General features: G+C 40.5%; 1 protein-coding gene across 1 annotated transcript; it reads left to right on the top strand.

Annotated features, from left to right (window-relative positions):
• Positions 1-1,250: 1,250 nt before the first annotated feature.
• LOC117716477 (flavin-containing monooxygenase 5-like) lies at positions 1,251-13,213 on the top strand. The gene is made up of 8 exons (XM_034513517.2): positions 1,251-1,385; positions 2,719-2,907; positions 3,362-3,524; positions 5,559-5,701; positions 7,351-7,550; positions 9,602-9,951; positions 11,093-11,165; positions 12,702-13,213. Exons 1-8 carry the CDS (start codon positions 1,251-1,253, stop codon positions 13,069-13,071), a joined length of 1,623 nt encoding a protein of 540 aa, XP_034369408.1. The 3' UTR covers positions 13,072-13,213.
• The last annotated feature ends 10,908 nt before the right edge of the window (positions 13,214-24,121 follow it).

Below are 24,121 nucleotides of genomic sequence, written 5' to 3'. Positions count from 1 at the left end.
GGGAGGGGGATAAAAGAGAATAATGGGAGGAAATACTAACCAAGTATGCCTTATACACAGATAAATATCACAATCCCATCATTTTTAAAACTAGTATATGCTTACTAAAGAATGTCAAAGAGAACATAAAAGGTGACTGATAATAATATATTTCTCAGAACTAAGTCATGATGATACACTTGGATTCATAGGGAAAGAGGGGACATTCCGATAAAAGGAGTGAGGAACAAGGAAATACCAAGCTAAGGAGGTTACCATATGCTGTGCAGGTCAGTGATGGTGTGCAAGAGGAGGAGGTGAGCAGAGAGAAACATGGTAGAGCCTGGTTCCTGGCAGGCTCTGAAAGGGAAATAGACACATGGATTCTGATTTAATTTTTTTTTTAGCTTATTATTATTGCATACATGTCATAGCAGCATGTGGGAGTCAGAAGACCTCCAAAGTTGTGGAGCCGGTTTCTTATTCCCCCATTACACAGGTTCTGAGGACAGAATTGAGGTCACTGGGCTTGTCTGGCAAGTTCCTTTACCCTTGGAGCCATCTTGTCAGCCCAGAGCTCTAATGAAATAAGACATAACTATGGATTTTCTACCATTGTTCCCCATACCATCAACACTAAGACTACCCCGAAAAAAATTCAAACTTATCAAATGTTGAGTCAAGAGACTTAACTCATCTGAACCAGTAAGGTGTACTGTTTTCGGTTGGCTCGAGAGTATCTACAGTATCCCCACACACCTTACTGCCAGCCTCCAGTAAGCAAGCCATACCATAGTCACTTTCATTACATACATAAAATCTAAGATAAAACTTAATGCAATATAAAAGACCTTGGATATATCTATTTTTGAAGGAGTTTCAGTGATCTGTAATTACAAGGATATTCTGTTTCATTTAAATTAGAAAACTTTTATGATTAGAATTAAATGACTAAATGATCTGGTGTTGATGGAATATTTGTGCGTAGGTAGGTGTGTGTGTGTGTGTGTGTGTGTGTGTGTGTGTGAATGTGCTTGTGCATATGTGTGAATGTGCTTGTGTGCTTGTGTGCTTGTGTGTGCTTGTGTGCTTGTGTGTGCTTGTGTGCTTGTGTGTTTCTATTCAAGACAAAAGAAGCCTTGGTATAAGAAAATCAAGCTTCTATCAAACAAATGGCAATGATACTAAAATTAATGGGAGAACAGGCCTAGCAATGAACTAGATTTTGCTCCTCGAGGAAAACTGAAGGAACCTTTTCTTATTCAGAGACCATGGAAGTAAAACAGATTGCAATCATCGGTGCCGGCGTCAGCGGACTAGGAGCCATTAAGAGCTGCTTGGAGGAAGGACTTGAACCTACTTGCTTTGAAAAGAGCAATGACATTGGAGGGCTGTGGAGATATGAGGTAAGTTTACAGATTGTATTCTCATAAAGTATGATGATATCTGTGCCAGAGAGAGGGGGAGGCTTTCTAACAGGAATTAGAACATGTCAATTTAAAATAATTTAACTATTCTTTTCAGAGTAGCATTATCCTCTATCCGGACTAACACAGAGTTTCTCAAGTGCATGATTACATGAAGAATCTTACTGCATTGTCTGTTACCCTTCTCATCTCTGAGACAGCACACTTAGGAAAGCAACTAAAAAAAGCACAGGTTTATCTCTGCTCATGGTTTTCTGTGTTTTGATACATCAAGGCAGGGACTGCATCACTGAGCTGAACAACTGTGATCAAAGCAGCCAGAAAGCAAACACCTGCACTGATAGGCTTTCTTCTTCTCTCTCTGCCTTTCTTCTAACCCCACCCATGTTAAATACCTACGCATAGAAAGACCTATGGTTGAGGCTTCGTCTTTTGCTATGTATTGCAATGTTAATACTGGCCCCAAGCTCTGATTGCCTCAGGGGCAAGAGAATCCACATGATGCTCTGTCACCTTGCTCCTTAATTTAAAACTATTGGTTGAATAAAAATACCGACAGCCTATAGCCGAGCAGAGGGGTAGGGGTTTCAGTTCCCCGGGCTTGAGGTCTGAGGAGGACCACGAAGAAAAGAAGAGAAGATGGAGAGAGGAGAAGATGCCATGAGGTAAGTGAATCCTGATAGCATGAACATGAGGGCTGGCCAACTGGAGTAACAGTATCCCAGGCAGAACATAGCAAATTATATCTCAGAGTTATTGGTAGGGAAGTAGATATAATAACATAGAGGGTAGATTCTGCCCAGCTCTAGTGCTTTAAAGGCTTATTATAAATATAAAGGTTGTGTGTCTTTTATCTGGGAATTAAGGCGGGGTCAAAAACCCGGGATTAAATATTTAATCACTACAACCTATATAAGGTAGGTCTTTCCCCTAGGCAAACCTCTCTGGACACGCCTTCACTGGTAAAACCAGATAAAACCAATCCAATGAAGATGACAAGGTCATTTCCTTCTTTTCAAGTTTCTCATCCCAAATCCCTTTCTGTTAGTTTTTTTTTTATTTCTTATATTGTGTTTGAGTATTCATTATCTTATTTTTTAGAATGTCTGAGTTACTGGTGTTTTGGGTCTGTCACCATAAAAATTCTAAGAGGATCCTCTACTGTTTTTAATCCAGTTGGGCAGCATTATAGAACAGTGACACGCATTTTCCATAAAATAAAAACCCAGCCTCACAGCTCACATCATCCCTAAACTCAGTGTGCCTTGTTTCCTAAATTTCTGGAAGCCCAGGGTTGGTTTGTTTCCTTTAGGATACACCAGAAAGCGGAAGGGCCAGCATATACAAATCTTTAACCTGCAATACATCCAAGGAGATGACAGCCTTCAGCGACTACCCCATCCCTGACCATTACCCCAACTTCATGCACAACTCCAAAATAATGGAGTATCTCAGGATGTACGCCAGCCACTTCGGACTCATGAAACACATCCAGTTCCAGGTAGGGACTGAAGCCCCGCCCACCGCCTGCACATTGCTCTAGGCAAAGTCCACACACAAGCCAGCTGGGCACAGTTTCAACTGCATTCCCCACCTGCGTCTCCCCCATGCTCATCATTCATCACACAGATATAGCTCTGTAATATCTTTTTCCTCAGCATCAAAGCCTTGGCTGTTCTTCATATCTGGCTTTCAGTTAATTTTACTAAAAGTAAAATGTGAGGCAGTGGAGGGGGAGAAGTTTAGTGTGTTACTTTCTCAACCTACTCCAATCCGTGAGAGGTAATACTTTTATTGATTCTTTATTAAAATCCCAAAGAACCAGGATCTCTAAGTGGTAGTAACAACTTGATTTATTTACTGAAATTCAGTAGGAATTTTTTTTATTAAAAAACAATGAAGATGTGAAGCAGTGCTCTAAGATCAGTGGTTCCTGTTGATTTCTTGTTTCCTAGACAAGAGTGTGCAAGGTGAGGAAGCGCCCTGAGTTTTCATCCTCTGGCCAGTGGGACGTTGTGGTGGAGACTGATGGAAAGCAGAAAACTTACATCTTCGATGGGGTCATGGTTTGTAGTGGTCACTACACTGAGAAACATCTTCCCTTAGAGGATTTTGCAGGTATTTAACTGAATGGGTTACAGGAAAAATCCTGATCACAGACATTGAGAGATGTATTTATTTGGCACAGAGTGGTTACAGAAGAAGGCTGATTCCTTAACAGTCAGGAAATACAACAGAAGCAACAATAAAACTGGAAACTAGAGTCCCTGGAGAAGGGCTTTTCTCAAAACCACATGAGATTATGAGTGTAGAGAAAGACACACACTTGATGTGGCTGGCAGAGAGGACTAGGGAGAGTCTACAGAAAACCACCAAGGAGGGAGAAAGAAGGCCATATGCACATGTGTTTGCATGCATGCATACATCTATCTGTCTGTCTGCCTGTGGAGAAGCTACAAGGTCATATTGTTATATCATTAATGTGTCAGTAGAATGGAAGAGGAGTTGTCAGGAGAATCAGGGTGGGTCCATCATTAAGAAAAGAGGGTGATGATACTGAAACAGGAAGACAAAACTGGAGATATTTCAGAGGAAACAGCACCACTGAATTATAGAAAATACTCCCCCAAATTAGGCTTTATGCCAATATTACTCAAAATTTTGAGATATAGTTTCATTTTAAAGGTCTATTTTTAATTTTAAAGAAAAGAAATGAAAGAGAAAACATAAAAATGGTTAAGGAACAATTTTATCACCCACATGACAGCTTACAATTGTCTGTAATTCTAGCTCCAGGGAATAGGACACTCTTTTCTGGTCTCCACAGAAATACACACAGGTGGTGCACAGGCATACATACAAGGCAAAATACCTATACAGAAAATAAAAATAAATAATTTTCTATTGTTTTCTTTTATTAAAAATAGGTATTTTTCTCACACAATATATCCTAATTATAGTTTCCCCTCCCTCTACTCCTCCCTGTTTCTCCCTAATTACTTTCTTAGGCAGATCTACCACCTTTCTGTCTCTCAGAAAACAAACAGTATTCTAAGGAACAATAAAAACATAAAATAAAGTACAATAAAATATAATAAGATAAAAACACATCAGAATTAGAAGAAGAAAAAAATACAGAAGGATAAGAGTCCAAGTGAAGGCACAAAAAAAACAGAGACTTGATCATTAGCACACTCAGGAATCCTATAAAAACATTAGCCTGGAAGCCTTGATACATATACAAAGGCTACCCTACAGGCCATTTCTTAAACTTTTAAAGAAATATCTGCCACAAAGTGCAATATACATCCAATGTAAAATAAACACCTGACTTCAGAGACACAGCAAAATGTATAAAACATTTCATCAATACCTTTGTATACTGGTTATATATTAACATTTTAGATTATGTTTGAGGAAGAAATGTCATTGTTATTGAGAGCTGGCTCAGCAATTAAGACTGCTTACTACACTTCTAGAGGACTCAAGTTCGTTCCCAGCATCCATGTCAGGTGGCCCATAAATGTCTGTAACTCCAGCTTCTAGGGATCCAGTACAATTTTCTGAACCCCTCAAGTAGCTGCACTGATGTGTGCGTGCATGCGAGTACACACACACACACATACACACACACACACACACACGTATGCACACACTTAGCTAAAAAATAAGATCCAAAAAAAATCATAGAAAGTGTCATTTCTACCTATTTTTACGTGACTGTTACAAAGTTGTCTGTGTGGTGTTTGCATTCAGCTTCTTTTGAACGACACTCTTCTTGTTGCACATAGAAAGGGCATCAATCATTTGTGGGATGCATAGAATCACAAAGAATGATAAACAGCTACACATGTATAAACACAGAGAAATGAAAAGTTGATGTCCTCCTCTTGCTACAAGATTTCATGAGTAATTCTATTTGACAAATTTAAAATTGGACATTTAAAAACATTCTTGGACTTTAATTTTGACCTTAGCCACAGAGTTTCGAAGAATGAATATTTCCTTCTTGAATAATCTTATTTTGTAATATTGGCAATAAACGCCAAGAAGAGAAGGGTGTTACATTATATGAACGTGAAGCTTAGGAATGGAATTTGCCCCATGTATTCTCCACTTCTGCTTATGACTTGGGGGATTTGACTCTTACAGGGATCACCAAGTTTCGAGGCAGGTATCTCCACAGCTGGGAATACAAGCACCCCGAGAGTTTTGTGGGGAAGAGAGTGGTCGTGATTGGAATTGGAAATTCTGGAGTAGATGTGGCATGCGAGGTCAGCCGTGTTGCTGAACAGGTTTGGTGTCATATTCTGATTTTATTCCTGGATGTAACCTTGATCCCTGCAGAGACTGTGAGTCTAGACTTTCTCTCTGCCTTTAACAGTCATGGTCCCATTTTGTCTGTAAGCTGAGAAAGGCAGTAGTTTTATCCTGCACAAAACATCATGACCAAGAAGCAAGTTGTGAAGGAAAGGGTTTATTCAGCTTATACTTCCACATTACTGTTCATCACCAAAGGAAATCAGGACTGGAACTCACACAGGGCAGGAACCTGGAGGCAGGAGCTGATGCAGAAACCATGGAGTAATGCTGCTTACTGGCTTGCTTCCCCTGGCTTGCTCAGCTTGCTTTCTTATAGAACCTAAGACTACCAGCCCAGAGATGTTACTAACCATAATGAGTACCCTCCCCTTGATCACTAATTGAGAAAATGCCTTATAGATGGATCTCATGGAGGCATTTCCTCAAGGGAGGCTCCTTTCTCTGTGATACCTCCAGCTTGTGTCAAGTTGACAGACAAAACCAGCCAGTACAGCAGTTAATGTGTTTTTCTTCTGAATGAATATGAAGGGAATAATAGAAAAATCCCAAAATAATGATATTCTTCAATGTAATGAATGAGTTGCAAAAGACTAGAGCCAATTACTTTGGAATTATCCGCATGTGGCTACACTGGGGGGATAAACGTTTAAATCTGCAGAAAACCTCAAGTGGATATGATTTTGCAGAGAACAATATGCATGGGCATGAGTAAAGGTATTCCACTTATTTATGAATGAATAGCCAAGCATAGAACAGCAAGTCCATGGGCTCTCATTCATTAAGGATATAAAGAATAAGAAAAAATAACACGACCTTCTCTGCTGCAAATACTGCTGACTTCTAAGCATGAAAGGTCGATTTCTGTCATTCAGAATTAGTTTTTGATATTAATTCAGAATACCCACCAAGAACACATGAGAGTTCAAACTCCAGACGCTTTCTGTCCACATCTATAAGCAGCCATTCTTCAGATTGCCAACTCACAGCAGGCTTTGTGTATAAGTGTGAATGAGAAATCTCTGTCATGCCTTTGCAAGATAAGTGGATGTGTCTTCATTACAAACCCGCATCTTCCTTCAAAGTCTCAGTTAAATGACTCAAAAATAGGCAGCAGAACTAATCGCTATAGGTTTGTTCTGGATTGTGTGACCTCACACTATTTATATGGAATTGTCCACTTGTAACTCTGAGCATATTTACAGTTTAAATTTTCCTATTTCACTTCTGTTACTACTACATGCTATTTCTCCATCACTGTCATTTATAGAATTATACAATATTCAGGGAACATGAGGTTGAGCTTGTAACTCCCAATGTAAATAACCTATTTGGGCTAAAAAAAAAAAAAAAATCGTCACATTCTGGGACCTAACATGTTTCTGACATCTGACCCAGCTAGGGGAAAGAAAGACCCAAGATAAACGTAAGTGAATTGAAAAGGTGATTAAGTGAATTAAAAGGCCTGTTCACAGTGGAAGAGAAGAGAAGCAGGCAGGTGGGTGAAGGGATGTGAGCAGTTAATACTGCTTCCTTGGCAACCAAAAAGCAATACTATCAGAATTTTAGGTCAGTATGATTAGAGGGGAAAAAGGCCTTACTGGGTGTCACTCCTCTATGGCAGGTTTTCCTCAGCACAAGACAAGGGACATGGATATGGAACCGAGTTTGGGATAATGGAAATCCCTTGGACACTGCACTCTTCACCCGTTATAATAGAACCATCCAAAGGTTCTATCCCATGTTCTTGATCAACAGATGGACAGAGAATAAATTAAATGCAAGGTTTAACCATGACAATTATGGACTTCAGGCTAAACACAGGTAAGACCTAGACAGCATTTAAGATAAGCAAAGATTTTAAAAATACTATGTCAGGCTGAAGAGGTGGCTCAGCAGGTAGTAACATTTAATTCTTTTGTAGAGGATTCAAATTCAATTCCAAGCATCTAAAGGCTCACAAATGCCTGTGACCCAGGCTCAGGGGATCTGATGCCCTCTTGTGGCCTTCAAGGACACTGCACACACACACACACACTTAAAACAAACTATCATACAAACAACTAATACCATACCAGTCAGTTGAATGTATAAGGCAGATGAGTAACATTCTAAGTCTTAATAGAATTTATTGTAATTGGAAACACTGCTGGTCATTTCCTGCCCACCAGGCATTCTGGCTATTCGACTAAGGTATAGAAGACTGCATTTGTCATATACATGGGTGAAGCAGTCTTAAGTTCCAGCACCAGTCTTACTCCCCCTGTCTCACTGCGCCAGTTCACACCACCACTCACCCCTTCTACCACCACCTGTCACCTGCTCTTCACTCATTTTCTAGGTTTAAATTCAGGATACCACAGTAACCCTCAAGCCTGCTTCTGACTAGGACAATTTCAGCATCAGTATTTCTGCCTATGCCATGCAGTGCAGGCATATCTGAATTCCACTGTCTGGTCTGTACTCTTCTATCTAGCATTTACACCAACCGCACCAGTCCCTACATGAAGCCTTACTTCCCAGAACTGTTGTGGTTTCAGATGACATCTGTGCACCCATTCTCTCTCTCTCTTTCATCCTTCACTGGTTCTTCCAACCCCACAGATATTCTGTGTCTACTTCATTTCTTAGTGCTTTACCTCAACCTGACACTTAAAACTCAGTGTCATCCACGTAGTCTTTCTTAGTCCTCTTCCTTTCTCACACTGCAAGGTTTCTGTGTTTAAAAGTCTAACTAAGCCAGGCATAGTGGACCATACCTATAATCTCAAAAGAACTGCCTTGTATAAGTAAAAATCTGGCCTGTGCCACACCACACAGTTCATTCTGGGCCAGCCTGGGCTACAGAATAAGAATATGTGTTAAAACATAACAAAGGAACAAAAACTAAGTATATAAGGCTGGAGAGGTGGCTCTGAGGTTAAAATCCCTGGCTGCACCTCAAGGGGACCTGGGTTCAATTCCCAGTGCCTACATGATGATTTACAACCCATCTATATGTCCATTTCCAGGGCATCTGACACCTTCTTCTGACCACTAAGGGTACTAAGTTCACATGTGGTGATCGGATATATATTCAGGAAAACAACCATATACATAAAATGAAATGACTTTCTAATTAGCTAAACAATGTAAAAGATAACAAAGGCTTAAACTATTATGGGTTGGTAAAAACAGAAAACTAAGCACAGAGCTGTCTGTAATGAAAAAGTAGAGCTTCTCATGACTAGTTTTAGGATACTGGGTTTATAAGCCTGGTGAAAAACATAGAGTATATAACATGATACATGAATGTATCAGCTGTGAAGCACACCTGACAATGGGGCTTTCTGTAAGAAACTCAAACCTTACAATTACCAAGCATTAGTGTGTCACTAAACACAAATATTTACCAGGGAAGATTCAGTATTAAAGTCATGCAGTTGCATATTGTAGATCCTTGTAAGAGACTGATAACCAATTTATGTCAATCTTTGCATGATCCAAGCACAAATGCCTAAGTCAGCATTGAAGACCTTTACTCCTGGTAAAAAACCCCATCATTAAAATATAGTGCTATCATGACTCGATTAGTGAGGTCTTATTTGATTCTTATGTCATTACTATCATCTTACAAATTTGGAAACTGATAATAAACTGTTTCATGAGCTTTCCAGAAATTCACAGTGAGGGAAAAAGTAGAATAAGTAAGTATAAAACCCATTCTTACTCCAAAATTAACTTCTTCATTAATAAACACTGTCATGTGCCCAGTGAGGCAGTAAACAGTATTAAAATTAGTGAAATATTTCTGTGGTTTCCTAAGTGCTAATGACATCAGCTTCTTTATGAAAATGTTTATTCTAATTCTTATAATTATGCTCCCTAACATGCAGATTTCTCAGCCATCAGTCTATCTTCAGCGACGACCTGCCAAATAGCATCATTACTGGAAAAGTGCTGGTGAAGACCAATGTGAAGGAGTTCACCTCGACGACCGCCATCTTTGAGGATGGCTCGGAGGAGAGCGTAGACGTTGTTGTCTTTGCCACAGGCTACACCTTCTCTTTCCCTTTCTTGGATGAGAGCTCTGAAATCCTGGACAGCGAACACACAATGTTTAAATTTGTCTTCCCTCCTCAGTTGGAGAAGCCAACGCTAGCCTTCATTGGTATCCTCCAGCCGGTAGGAGCCACAATCCCCACATCAGAGCTCCAAAGCCGATGGGTTACACGAGTGTTCACAGGTATGATGGTCTTTACAGAAGCAACCATATTATGACCACACATGCAGATGATAAAGGCACCCAGTTTTCTAATGTTAACCTATTCTGCTAAGGTAGAGGTATAGCTCACTGGTAAAGAATTTGCCTGGAATGCGCATGATCTACTTCTGATTGATCCTTAGCATTAAAAAATAAAAGCCCTCAGCTAACTTGGGGTTCTATTTTCAGAGTGGCTAATAGCCCTGTTTTATCAGAAAAGGGAAGTCCGAGGCGAGGCTTACAATCTTATCTTTCGTTGGAATGTTCCTTGAACCTCAGGAAAACCTTGACTGTCCATCCTGTGAGCAACGCATCTCGCACAGGGGAAACTTGTTCACAGTGGCAGACAACTTTGTGGCTTTTTAAATTTTGTTTTAATTTTGTATGTGTGTTCCTGAGTGTATGTATGTGTACCAGGTACATAGAGATACCCATAGAGCCCAAAGGAGTGTGTTTTTAAAACCCCGGGACCTAAAATTATAAACAATTGCAAGCGGCCTAATGTGCATGCTGGAAACTGAACCTGGGTCTTCTGAAAGAGAAGTCGTCATCTCTCCAATTCCCCTGATGGCTTTAACTTGCATGCTATCAGTTCATGCCTGCCCCACCATCACTATGGCATCAAGAGCCCAACTCGGTTTTCTCTCTGCTGCCCTGCCATAGAGAAACCTGCTACTTTGTAGCTTAATTAAAAACTTTTTTAAAGTAATGAAAAGGTTTAAGGTAATGGATATGTTAATTATTCTGAGCTCATTATTACCCCATATATACATGAATCAAAGCCTCATAGTGTATTTCACAAATATATGCAAATAATATGTAATGATAAAAAAAACATATTAACATGAGCGTTTAATAGTCGTGAGTTTTAAATAGAGATTTAAACTGAAAAACAACCCAAAAACCTATTTTTCCTGAGAGAACACTGACTCCCCTTGCTGACAGCCTAAAGCTGACAGGAAGAAAATGGTCCTTCCAGGGAGTTTTCTATACATGGCTTTGACCATGCAGTCCATGGAGACTCATGGTTATGACTATTCCATTTCAAAGCCATCCTTTCCTTTTCTTTTCCTCTTTACTCAGCCCTCCTGGCAGTCCTCCAAAACCTATCTTGTTTTCTCAGGTCTGCAAAAGTTACCTTCACGGAGCAACATGATGGTGGACATCAACAGAAGGAAACAGAAAATGGAAAAAGAGTAAGGAGCCTGGTCTGAGGGAGTGTACTTGTAGCTGCTGCTGCTGCTGTTGTTATTGTTGTTAAAGTAAATGAAACCCGTCCAGAGGAAATTGCTTAATTTTCTTTTCATATGGTTTATGCCTAAGTGTGATCTGATACATTTGCTTTTGTTCAATGACACAAAGGGTCCATGTATAATAAAAAGAAAAAGAAAAAAAAAGTCCAATATATAAATCATGAGTTCCCACACTAACTGAAGCACCCCAGAATGCCGAGTCCATGCAACCAACAATCTCCAAACAGACCTTAAAAAATAACAGGAAGCAGTCATTCACTCCTTGTAAGAACTATGGTTGAAAGACTATTATTTGACAATCTTTTTTTTTTTAAGTTTTTATTTATATATATATCATCACTGTCCTCAGACATACCAGAAGAGGGCATTGGATCCCATTTCAGATGGTTATCTTGTGGTTGCTGGGAATTGAACTACGGACCTCTGGAAGAATAGTCATTGCTCTCAACCACTGAGCCATGTCTTCAATCCCAGAAAAGAATATTTTAAAACAGTTAAATTCAGAATCTAGGGAAAAGACAAATATGTTAATAGAGTAGCCAGTAGCTGGATGCACAGTTATTTCAATTTATTTATCAGTTATTCTGGGTAGATCTTCCCTCAAAAGCACCCTCAGGGAAATTTGAAAGAATTGATAAGACAATCTTGTCACAACTTCCTAACTTTAAGAAATGTGTTTATTCTACTATTTGGTTTTCCCTTTCAAGAAATGACCTCTATGATATATCAGTTCTCTTTTTTCTGATACCACAAATATAATTTTTCGCCTTTATGAGTAACTGCTGCTCCCCTACCCCCTGTGTTCCATTCCTATCTTTTTCATTTAGCCAGATGACTCGTTCACATTTTATATTTTTAAAACACTCATTCGTGTCTTCTAAACACTTTGAAAAGTTTTGATGGCTTATTAATTGTCCATAATTTTAGTTTTGCTCCTCTTTTACTCAAGAAAAAATTAGCCAGGAGCTTCTAAATTTCTAAGCTTGTGGAGCAAGTTACTATTGCCTGCCAGTATCCACACAAGTATGGGCACAATTTGTATCCAGCAATGGATACATGACAAGATATTTTGTGTAGCCTGAAAGCCTGAAATAGACTGCAGCTTAATCACAGCCTTCTACACAACTCATGATTCTTGCCTGTCACTTTTATATAATGGAACTGGACTCTATGCCTGCAGAAAAGATACATATATCTCCACGAATTAATCTAATCACTCGTTCAACAATTTCTGTACTAACATCACTCTACAAGGCCCATTGGGAAGTTTAAAGATGTCAATAATATAGGACTTATCCTTAAAACCTATAGTAAAGCATGTGTACAAAGTGAAGGTGACTTATAGTAAGGCATGTGTACGAAATGAAGACGATTTGTAAATAGAAGATAATAAACGTGTTGTGAAGCAGAAACTAACCCCACTGGAAATTCAGGGGTGAAGTCTAACCCAGGCATTTAAGTATTCCCTTCTTGTTCCAGGTTTGTGAAAAGCCCCAGAAGCATACATCGAGTGCAGTATATCGACTACATGGATGAAATTGCTTCTGAAATAGGTGTCAAACCCAACCTGCTCTCTCTCCTCCTCTGGGATACAAAGCTGGCCAAGGAGATTTTCTGGGGACCCTGTACCCCATACCAGTACCGTCTACAAGGACCAGGGAAATGGGCGGGGGCTCGGGCAGCCATCCTCACTCAGAGAGACCGGATCCTCAAACCCCTGAGAACCCGGGTGCTCAAAAACTCTGAGACATCATCCTCTAGTCTATTCTGGGCCACATGTATCTGTGCTGTCATTTTTTTCTTTGTTCTTGTGCTAGTTATCATGCATGTCATATATCTGTCAGCATGATTCCATACTGACAGAGAGAGAACCAGTCATTGCTATTTGACATGCATGCCTTAGAGCCAAGTGAGGGAATGGGGAAAGATATTCATTAGATTGACTAAGACACATATGAACACTTAAATGAAAGCAAAGTTACTCTATTATGGATCTCCCAAGGGTTTTATATGTAAGGGGTTTTAAAATGCATAGCTCAGTTCTACTTTATTCCATAGATGAAAGGACTTACCTTATAATTTTCCCAAAATAAGGTTGTATATGGAGAATAAGAAGCAAAGTTCAATAAGCCATAAGATAGGAGAGGTTAAGCCAGGAATAATGCCCAGAAGTACAGTATATGGGCCTCAGTCTATTTCCCCAAGATGAGGAAAACACATCTTTCCAGTAGAAAATCTGACAGTTACCACTTGAATTGATCGAACAGTGCTAAAAACTCAGTCTATTGCTTTTCACATCATTATATTGTATGGGGATTTTTTTTGGGGGGGGGGGAGTCAGTATATTTTATTTGATAAATTTTATCTGCAGAGTTTGCTGAAATCATTTTAATAATTGCCAGACTCTTCTAGATTTCTCTCTCACTCACAGAGTTATGTTGTAAACCAATACAAACTGCCTCCCTCCCGGTCACCCCCTCCCATAGTCTTCCCCCTCTCCCCATCCCCTTCCCCCTTGAGTGGAAGCTCCCCTGGGTACCACTTCCCCAACCATGGTACTTGAAGTCTCTGTGAGGCTAGGCACATCCTCTGCCACTGAATCCAGACAAGGCAGTCCAGCTAGTAGAACATATCCCACATACAGGCAACAGTTTTTGGGATAGCCCCTGTTCCAGATGTTTGGGACCCTCATGAAGGCCAAGTTGCACATCTGCTACATATGTGCAGGAAGGCCTAGGTCCAGCCTGTGTATGTTCTTTGGCTGGTAGTTCAGACTCTGAGATCACCAAGGATCCAGGTGAGTTGACTCTGTTGGCCTTCCTGTGGAGTTCCTATTCTTCCATAAGAGTCCCCAAGCTTCATCCATTGTTTGGTTATGGGTGTCTGTATCTGTCTGAGTCAGCTGTTGTGTGGAACCTCTCAGAGGACAGCATACTCTTGTCTACAAGCATAACAGAGTATCATTAATAGTGTTAGGAATTCAGTGCTTGCCCATGGGATGGGTCTCAAGTCAGGACAGTTATTGGTTGGCCATTCTCTCAGTCTCTGCTTATTATATGATAAGAAACCCAACACCATGTGATCTTACAAAAAGTGTTTAACTTGAATGTGATCATGAAGAGACATCAGAGAAGTGAAGAGGACAAGACATTCTTGAGACATCTCACTGATAGTCTAGAGAAAAGTCTGTGTCACCAGATAGTAAAAGTATCATAAATCTTTCTATAATAATGGAAACCAAGGAAGCATAGACCAGATGCAAGTTTTAAATGTGAGTGGGCTGTTTTACTATAACTGGGGAAATCAGATGTGCACTGTTTTATATGATCTTACAGGATTCACGTTTGTATTAATAGGTGCCAAGATTACAGATAAAGATCCTCATGTGTACAAGACGTGTGTGCAGAGGGAGTTGGTGATGGTGACTCTGTAAAAAAGCCTTTGTGGGGTGTGGAAGAGAACAAAAGAGGGAAATGTGTGGTGATTCTAAGGCAAGGGTTATAAAATATTCATTCCTTCAGCTCTTTTATAAATTTGAGACTTTCAAAATAAAAGCCATACTCATGTGATGGTTTATATGTGTGCCATGGATAGACCACAGATTCAGTGTTCGTGTTTTTATTAACCAAGCCATAAAAAGGAAACCTAAACAAATAAGTGAGACGTTAAATTTAACAAAAATGTCTTGGAGACGGGCAACCTAGTGGTAACACACACTCATTATGAGCTGGTTTCCCATCTCACAGTGAACTTAATTATGACCAGTGTTTAAAAGAGTGGGTCAATATAAGCACACTCTTCAAGATATTTTTCAACCAGCATAAATTTTAATGGACATGCAGGGCATAGTTTCTGAAACTCTTTGGAATAACATACTTACAAGCCTAAGGTTTCTATTTTATAGGTCTTTACTTCAATATATAAAGGACTCCTGCCCTTTGGAGGAATTGTGAGAGAGACTAAGCAGCTTCTATAAGGGAGGTCACCTTATACCAAAGATTTGAGCCCCAAGAAGACTCAGTTTGGGGACCAGGACAGTTTTTAGTGAGCTGTGTTAAGTCTGTTCCACATGGACAAATGTTTGATTGATGCCTGGAGCTGTACAGACTTTAACAAAGCCCAAGAGTCTTCCTGTGAAATGCAAGTCTGGGAAAGGTTTCCATGTACTCAATCACCAACTTCCCATCCAATGTTTAAACTGTGAGCTGTACCCCCAACATGATAGAACGTATTGTGAAAAAAGCAACTTACCAAATTGAAAAGTTAAGAAGTGTCCATCCAAAAACTTTATGTGTGGTTTAGACAAGAAAACATCCCCACTTTTTTCCCTAGAAACAACCAGCTAACCAGATCATTTGTCTAGATAGTCCCCTCAGAGCTCAAAACTCTAAAACTATAGTTTTTTAAAAAATTGTGAATATAAGAAAGGATAAAAGTATACATTATTCTATGTTAAAATTCCAAGATTTTATGAAAAGTCCACCCCACGGACCACAGTATTTCTCTCAGTCGGAGTTTCCGCTTAGACATCCAGAGGACCAATGGCTTGAAACTGAACAAGCCTTTTTCTTATAAGGTAAAGTCCATTACCAAAAATAGCAGCACCAAGTAACTAAAACTACTTCAGAGTTAACTGAATATCAGCATGATAGACAGACTTTCACCATCATCTCCTCTTCTATGTGGAGGGTCACACCAGCCCTAGAATCATCTCCTCTCAACCCAGAGACTGTGAAGAATAAATCTCTTCCTTTTTTCATTAGGCAGACGTCTGATCAGGCATCTGAGATCTCTCACTTCCTGTTTTGGCTTATAAGATGACCCAGGTGTGAAACAACCATTGTGGATAATTTTCAACCTAAACTCCCTTGAGGGTCACTCCAGAATAACTCAGGGGGACTACAAGGAAGCCAAACTCAGCTGCACGTCAAAGCTACAGTCTCTACTTGGATTAACCAGCCATAAAGGTCCTGTTTTCATTTCCACATACTTATCTCCTGTGTCTTTATCCCAATTTGTCTCTGACTTAGGAGAGATATAATGATTTGTATAACTGTGACCCAAGCTCAAACAAAAAGAAAAAAAGGGGGGGACTCATTTTGTAGACGCAAGAATGAAAGAACAAGTATAGAGTGAGAGATGACAACCGTGAGCTCTGGGCACCTTCTGCAACACCGAACAAAGAGGCTGAAGATGTACACGTCGAGCAGGGGATCTGAGGTGAAGAGGTATGGAGTCACAGAGTGAGATCCTGCTACTTCACGTGACCCTTTTACACTTCTGACACCAAAGAGAAGAAATGGAACCTGTGGGCTGATACGTGAAAAGTTATTAGATCAGAAGAGACACATCTGACTCACTTGTCTAGGCACTCGATGGCATACCACTCCTGGGTGTAGATGGTTGAGTTTATTAGACAGTGCAACGCTCTGTCTAGTGATACTATTAATATGTAATACTCCACTCCCCTAATGACTTAGAGGTGAGAAAAGGTAAGATTCATTCTTCCCAAATACTTCAAATACTAAAGCCAGCAGCAGTCCATGAAACTCTAGATTCCCTCTTTGCTGGGAGATTTTCCTGCGGAATCTGTAAGTTCATTTCCGGTACTTCGTTTGTGGCTGTTGCCAATGAGATCCTTTGCCTGGTTCCTTTTTCAGGGTGTTATTCATCAGTCTCAGGAAGATGGTGGTCCTGTTGGCAGCTCGTCCCTTGCTTCCTTCCCTGAGTCTGTTGTTTACACCCTCCTGTCCTGACGAAAGCCTTCTTTGCTTTTATTCCACTTTTCCAGTAAAAACTCCTGCCCTTTTCTTTACTTCCATTGATTTCAAGTTACACAAATGTCCAACCGGTTTTCAAATGACTACTCTAACCAACCAATGAAACAGGTCTGAAATTGCTTCCGAATAGCAAAGTGCAACTGTTGATGGCTTTGGTGTGGTTAACCTCATAAAAGAAAATTCAGAAAACTTATGAGCTCAGACCTAAGACTATTCTTTTTTTTCTAAGACCATTTTCATATTAAGTACACATTCCTATGTATATTTATATTAATTATATTATATTAATGCAAGCTTATTAAGTATACATTTATTAATATTTATCAGAAATAACACCTCTACATATTTTGCCAGAAATTCAAATAGTAATCAGCACCTTTTATCCACATTCTTCAAGAATATGGGCAATAATCTAAACTCTAAAATTACAATAGCTGGCCCAGTCAGAATGTTTTTTTCTATAAAAAAATTAATGAGTCTCATAGTTTTAAAAATAATTCCTTATCAAAATGTGTACTCTTAAGCTTCAGACTATTTGTGCATGGCATTGTTGCAACTTTGTAAGAAAGAAATGAATAATATGCCATGATATGCTACAACGAGTGTCAGTGTGAGGGAGTGTGGGCCGCCACAAGATTTTGGACCTTCAGCTGACAAGTTTTCTCATGAGTCAATGAGCAGAGTCAGAATCTGAGTTTGTTTGAACACTTTACCTCTGACGGTTCCAAGAGACTTCAAAGACGCATTACAGAGCTTGATGTGTTTCTCTTCCACATCTGTCTTCACTGTGTGCTAACAATCCAGATGACCTGCGGTGCTCACCAAACAAGAGGAACGCAGGTCAGTGACTACAAGTCTTGCTGCCTGCTCTTGTGGCATGCATGTGTATTCAGTAAGAAAACCACCAATCCTGAAACTTTCTGTATCTCCAAAGACTCCTCTCTTATTGACTCAGTAACACGGACTCCTTGAGGAGCTGAGCCTGAATGTCAACACGTCTCTCTGTTTTCCCTGGCAGCAGAGTTTCATCTGTGGCCTCCACACCATCCCTATTCCAGCCAAGGCCCCACCTTCACACACCCCAGGGAGGCCAGTGTGCTTAAGGACCACTGCTGGTGCCCCAGTGTAGCAGAAGGAGCATGCAGCCTCCAATCCAAGGTCAGGATTGGTGGAGCTTCCAGGCCTCTGGGCCAGAGCAGCAGATGGAGAGTATGAGCTGTGCAGGAGCTGGAATTCAATCTGGCATCAAGTTCCGAGTTGCATGGGACAAGTTATTAATTTCTCATCCCTCCTAATATAATTCATTTAAATTAAATTCATATAATTCATTTTTGATGTCTTTATTCATCCAAAACCTTAATATTTAAATGTTATAGCAAAAAATAAATGCAGAACGTGGCATATCTTGAAATGTTTTCAGCTGCCCTATTTCACACTTCATTGAAGAAAGTTTTTATGACTCCATCCTTAACTCTTTCTTTACACTCAGTCATCCAAAAATATAAATCATAGGAGGAGCCCAGAAATATACTGCTAAAGCCCACAGGCACCAATGTCAGAATGACCACAATTCAAACTCTAGTCTTACCCCATAGTGCTAAGTGACACTGGACAAGCTGACTCACCTGGCTACGTCTCTGTGGTCCTGTATAAGGCAGAGTTCATCAAAGGAACAAAAGGAACAGAATATATGTGATTATGAAAGGAATCCATTAAAGAGGCTCATGCAGTTAGGGTTGAATACTCCCATGTGGACCATCAGCAGGCTAGATAACCAAGGAAATCTATAGGTGTTCAGTCAAAGAGGATGATAGCCTCTGGATATTAAAGAAGCCCAGTGTTAAGGCTGAAGGCCTGAAGAGCCTGGAGAGCCACTGGGAAAAGGCTGAAGAATCTGGCATCTGATGTCTATAGGTAACACCAGCAACTGCCACAGAGGGTTAAAGCCAGCAGGAGACGTCTTCTGTCTTCTTCTGTCCCGTTCAATCTAGGCTCCCAGCCTAGATTGTGTCTCAGAACAGCTATCCTGATCTCAGTCCACTGACACACTGCCACTGTTCCCTGGAAGCAAGTCACAGGTACACAAGAGTACATATGCTTTGCCAGTTCTCTAGTCACCCTGTCCCCTACTCGGGTCAGGAAGACAACCAGCATCGTCTTTTACAGTTCTCATTCATAATGAGTGAACCGTCAACCATCCTTACCCACAGAACACATGTAATGAGTAAATAAATCCAGCAGGAGTGGAGCCTCTTAGCCCTGTGCTTTGTAAGTGCTGAGTGACATGAGGACCATAATCCTCTGCTGCATCCCAGCCTCCTGAGGAAGTCAGAAATACAAATTAGGTCATGGTCTTTGACAAAGCAGCATAAACAGACAGCTAAAAAGAAAAAAAACAACAACAACAACAGCAAAAACAAAAATAGCTTGATTGGCAGTATCATCCTTCCAAAATGATAAAAACCCATGTAACTTGCCTGCTTGTTTAGCCAGGGCACTCAGGGAGTCCCATTGACAGTGCTGTTAAATGATTTCACCTTTCCTGTACTATTTTGTTAGTGACATCATATATGGCATCAGCTGAATGCAAGTGGCCTTCTAGCTGGTGTCATTCTTTTCACAGTAATTGTGTCCTGGATATTAAAAACAAAAGTAACCTTAGCCAGTTTTATTAGAAAGGAAGACCAAACAACCGTGGGTGCCTAGAACTGGTAGAGGGATTCTATATACACACATCTGTTGGAAGACCCATTTGTGTAAATAAGGAGCAGTTAATGAAGTTGCTAAGAATTAATAGATCTTTCAAGATGTTTATAGTAAATAAAGTACACAGAAAGACCCAAGTTTCCTCTCTGAAAAACATTACTTTCTTGTAGACTCTATACAATAGTCTTATAAACTCCTTGTGATGATTTGAATAGAAACAGTAACCTCCCCACCCCCTGCATAGACTACTGCTTGTCCCGTAGGGAGTGGCATTATTAGGAGGTGTGGCCTTGCTGAAGTGGGTGTGGCCTGTGTGTCACTGTGGAGTGGACTTTGAAGTCTCAGAAGCTCAAGCTACACCCAGTGTGACACACAATCACTTCTGCTGCCTGCATATCAAAATATATAACTCTCGGCTCCCTTTCCAGCACCCTTGTCTGCCTGTACACTGCCATGTCTATGATAGACTACACCTCTGAAACTGTAAACCAGTCCCAATTAAATGTTGTCCTTTCTAAGAGTTGTTCAGGTCATGGTGTCTCTTCACAGCACTAGAAATCCCAGCTAAGATACTCTTATACAACATAAAGAAAGTATAGCGGAATTGCCAAGTCCATCCTAACTTCTTCCTGATGTTTTCTGCCACATCCCTGCCCAGTATTTCCATGGCAGTGGCTTTTTTCTTTGTCCCCCTTTTAATATATATTCATTCTATAAGTTCTGTTCTCTTAGAAGTGTTTTAATTTAGATATATCCCATGAATGAAAGAAACATGAAAAATGAGCAAAGGGACCATGTGATCTTTCATACAGACAGCGGTTTTGAACGTTGCACTAACTTTATATAGAAATTTGAGTTTCTATAATAGTGTGATTTAAGCAGTAATGATTGGCCTCATGACAATTATTAGATAAGCAATGGCCCCCGCATACAGAGAACAGGAGCCCTCTCCTACTTGCACCCCTGCAACACCATCTCTATGAGTCTATACAGTATTTCCCAATGTCTCTGTTGAGGCCCACACTGCCTGGCTTGGCGGCCACTGTGTTGCAAACCATTCTGCCCCATGCTTTGGGGCCAAAATGTTGCGGTCCACTCTCTGCTGCTAGGGTCTGCCGGTCAGGGCCTAGCAAGAGAGGCGAAAATGGAGACAAGACAGGGTGTGTGATCAAGTCCAGTTTCTCATTTATTGTCTCTCCTATTGTCTCTTATTGTCTCTCTCATTGAAGGAAAGTCCCGGGTATTTATACACTTTGTCACGTGCCTTGTAGGTGTGGATATGACATATGCCTTACAGGCGTGTATAGCATGGAGAGCTCATGCACCGAGCACCTTGCAGGCGTGGATACCACATGCGCCTTACAGGCATGTATGGCGTGGATAGCATGTGCACCACACGCCTTGCGGGCATGGATACCACGTGCGCCTTGCAGCTGAAGGCACTAAACAGCAAAACAAGATATGTGGGATAAACAAGATGTTTATCAGAGTGTGCTCAGCTGTTGTAGGCTGTTGAAAAACAAGTGTCATGTCAGGGTATATGGCTCGAGATGGCTGCAAAGCTGATAGCTGCTTTCTGCTACAAGTTGGCTCCCAACATGCCTCCCCTACCAGCATCCCTCTTTTCATATCAATGACATAGACAAGTAAGACATTGTAGCAGGAGTGCCTCACACACACATACACATTGGTAGATGCGAAGCAGAAGAATAAGACCTCAAGCCACAAAGGAGTTTTATAAGAAGAGCGGTGATCATTAAGCAGATGAAAGTGAGGTGACTGTCAAGCACTATGTAAACTTGCATTTTAGACACGTTTTCCTCGGCCCATGTGTAGCTCATGAGTGGTGTGAATACTACGGAGGAAAGAGGGTGGCACAACTGCTTCAAAACACCAGAGTAGCCTAGATGTTTTTCATAATGTGACAAGAGTACTTCTTTTTTTGCTGCTGATAGAAATTCACATTTTCCCACTGCAAAGCTAACCTAGTCTTATGCCTTGTTATTTATTCTCTCCTACAGAGATAAATGTACATGACTATAGTCTGTGCAAGAGTAATTTGGCAGTTTCGACTGGGCCACATACAACTGAGTAGCTTAAGAAGACACCAACCGAGAAGTATTTAAGAAAAGGAAACTTGTAGAAGCTGATGAAAATTCTTCCACAGCACAGTTCACTAACTCTAAAGCAGGGGAGCACACAAACCAGATAAGAGGAAAGCAGCCCCTAGGCTGTTCAAAAAGAAGCTAAACAATTCTAATAAAGCCAGAAACACTCCCAAGTGGACTCTCGGGGCTGGAGTCACAGAGGTCCTTGTAAGTGTGGAGCACTGACTCACCCACGGGAGAGAAGATCCCCTACCCTGTTTGCACGCATTTCTTGCCTCGGTGTGTAAGCTCCTTGTACAACTACACCTATCTTGTATTCTGTGGCCCAGAAAAATGTAAGTTATTTTATTTTTTCCCCTCCGTAACCCAAAGGGCAGAGTTTTGGAAAGTGGTCAGGTCTAGGTGGGCAGGGGCTGAAATAAAATACTGGGCTCCAAAAAAAAAAAAAAAGAAGAAGAAGAAGAAGAAGAAGAAGAAGAAGAAGAAGAAGAAGCAGCAGCTAAACAATTCTACACTTAACACCAATTCACATCAGCTAGTCACAATGGCTATATTTCAAATTTTCATAATGTTTCAAATTTTACAAATTTTAAATAGTTACCAGAAAGTGCCATCATCTGATTAACACACTTTAAGAACTATAGGAAAGTATGTGTTAAGAGATGTTTCAAAGGTGTCCCAATGTGGCCATTAGTAAAATGTCCATCACATCTCCTCTAAACACAGGACACAGAAAGCAGAGTAAGGAAAGCTACAAAAACACAGGAAAGAAAAGCACACAGGGAACCAGGTGCAGAGCAGCCCGGTGGTTAAGAGTGTGAGCCGTGTTGCTATTGGTATGGTAGCCTGTAGCTAGGCTACCAGCACCCATGCCAGGATGCTCACCCACAAGTCCATTTCCAGCAGACCCAACACCTCTGGCCTCTGTGGACACAGCACTCGTGTGCACATAGCCACATACAGATACACAATTATAAAGCAAGATAAATCTTTTAAAAAAAGAAACTGCATTTTAATAAAATTGCAAACACACTCACAATAACACATGAAAGTATGCAAAGTGCTGTCAACTAAACTTCCACACTAGAACAAAAACCCACATATAGTAAGTTGAAATGAAAACCAACTCCAGATGTTTTACAGAAAACACACCTAAGATACATGGCCTGAAGGATGAGCTAAAAATGTGTCTGTCACTGTTTAAACAAATATAAAACAGATAATCTAATGGTACAATCCAAGTAGAGTAGGGAGAGTCGTGGATCTTCACACCCCGATCTTTACAGTTCAATGTATCTATTAAGTAAAGTAAGCTAGAAGTTAAGAAACACACCAAAAACCTAATAGTGGTGGCTGTTTTTCACAACATAATCATCTGTGATTAATAACTTCCCTAGAGTCTGACAAAATAAAATGTAAAACTCAAACTGGAAACTAAAATAATCCAGGATACACAGAGCTCTCTGGACTGTAAGTGATAGCATGGGCCTTACATAAGAAATGAAAAATCACACATTATGCAATACATACAGGAAGTTTCATAAAAGCAAAGCAAGCACGGGGGAGCTGCCCATGCGCTACTTCCCTCTGCCTTTCCTTCTCTGAGAAGGGGTAATAGACTGAGGGGTTTGTAAAGGTGGGACTAGGAGGAGAGGTGGGAGGGGGGCTGCAATTGGGATGTAAATTGAATAAATTAAAGCATAAAGAAAAAAGAAAGATAGAATATGGGATTTCTACAAAGACATTAATTTCAATCGGGAGAATCTATGAAGAGTAGACATGCGACAAACTTGGAATTATGTCAGACAAATGTGGAAGAGGAGTCAGAGATGGAGAGCCATGGAAGCATAATTCCGAAGCTTAAATGGAAGCCCTCAGATGCTCCTGTAAAAATTGGGTGAATAATATTCCAGAAAGAATCCCCTACAATTAAGTAATGAGTCATAATGAAGAAAATTAGTCTGAAAACTTTCCAGAAATCTTTTAAAGTTAATAAAAGCTGTGGGAAAAAAAGCATTCACCTTCATGGTAATGCAGCCTCCAGTGACTGGAAGGTTTTCATGGTAAAGATGCACCCAACTGTCAACAGTGAGGAGGTAAAGGGAGGGAGAAAGCCAATGGGCATTTTGAAAGGGAAGCTGTGGCAGAAGCAAAGGCCAGGGTAACCCAAAGCCAATCTGACTCCCAGAGTCTGTGGACCAACCTTCTCCTCCACTGTCTTCTCCTCTGCCATCACAATCTTCGAAGGCGAGCAACCCTGAGGGCCATCTGGTGCACCACACTTCTCCACCACCATTGTTAGCCT

Source organism: Arvicanthis niloticus, chromosome 10 (assembly GCF_011762505.2).
Source record: "Arvicanthis niloticus isolate mArvNil1 chromosome 10, mArvNil1.pat.X, whole genome shotgun sequence".
In the NCBI taxonomy this organism is placed as follows: Eukaryota; Metazoa; Chordata; class Mammalia; order Rodentia; family Muridae; genus Arvicanthis; species Arvicanthis niloticus.
This window is presented reverse-complemented; position numbering and strand designations above follow the sequence as displayed.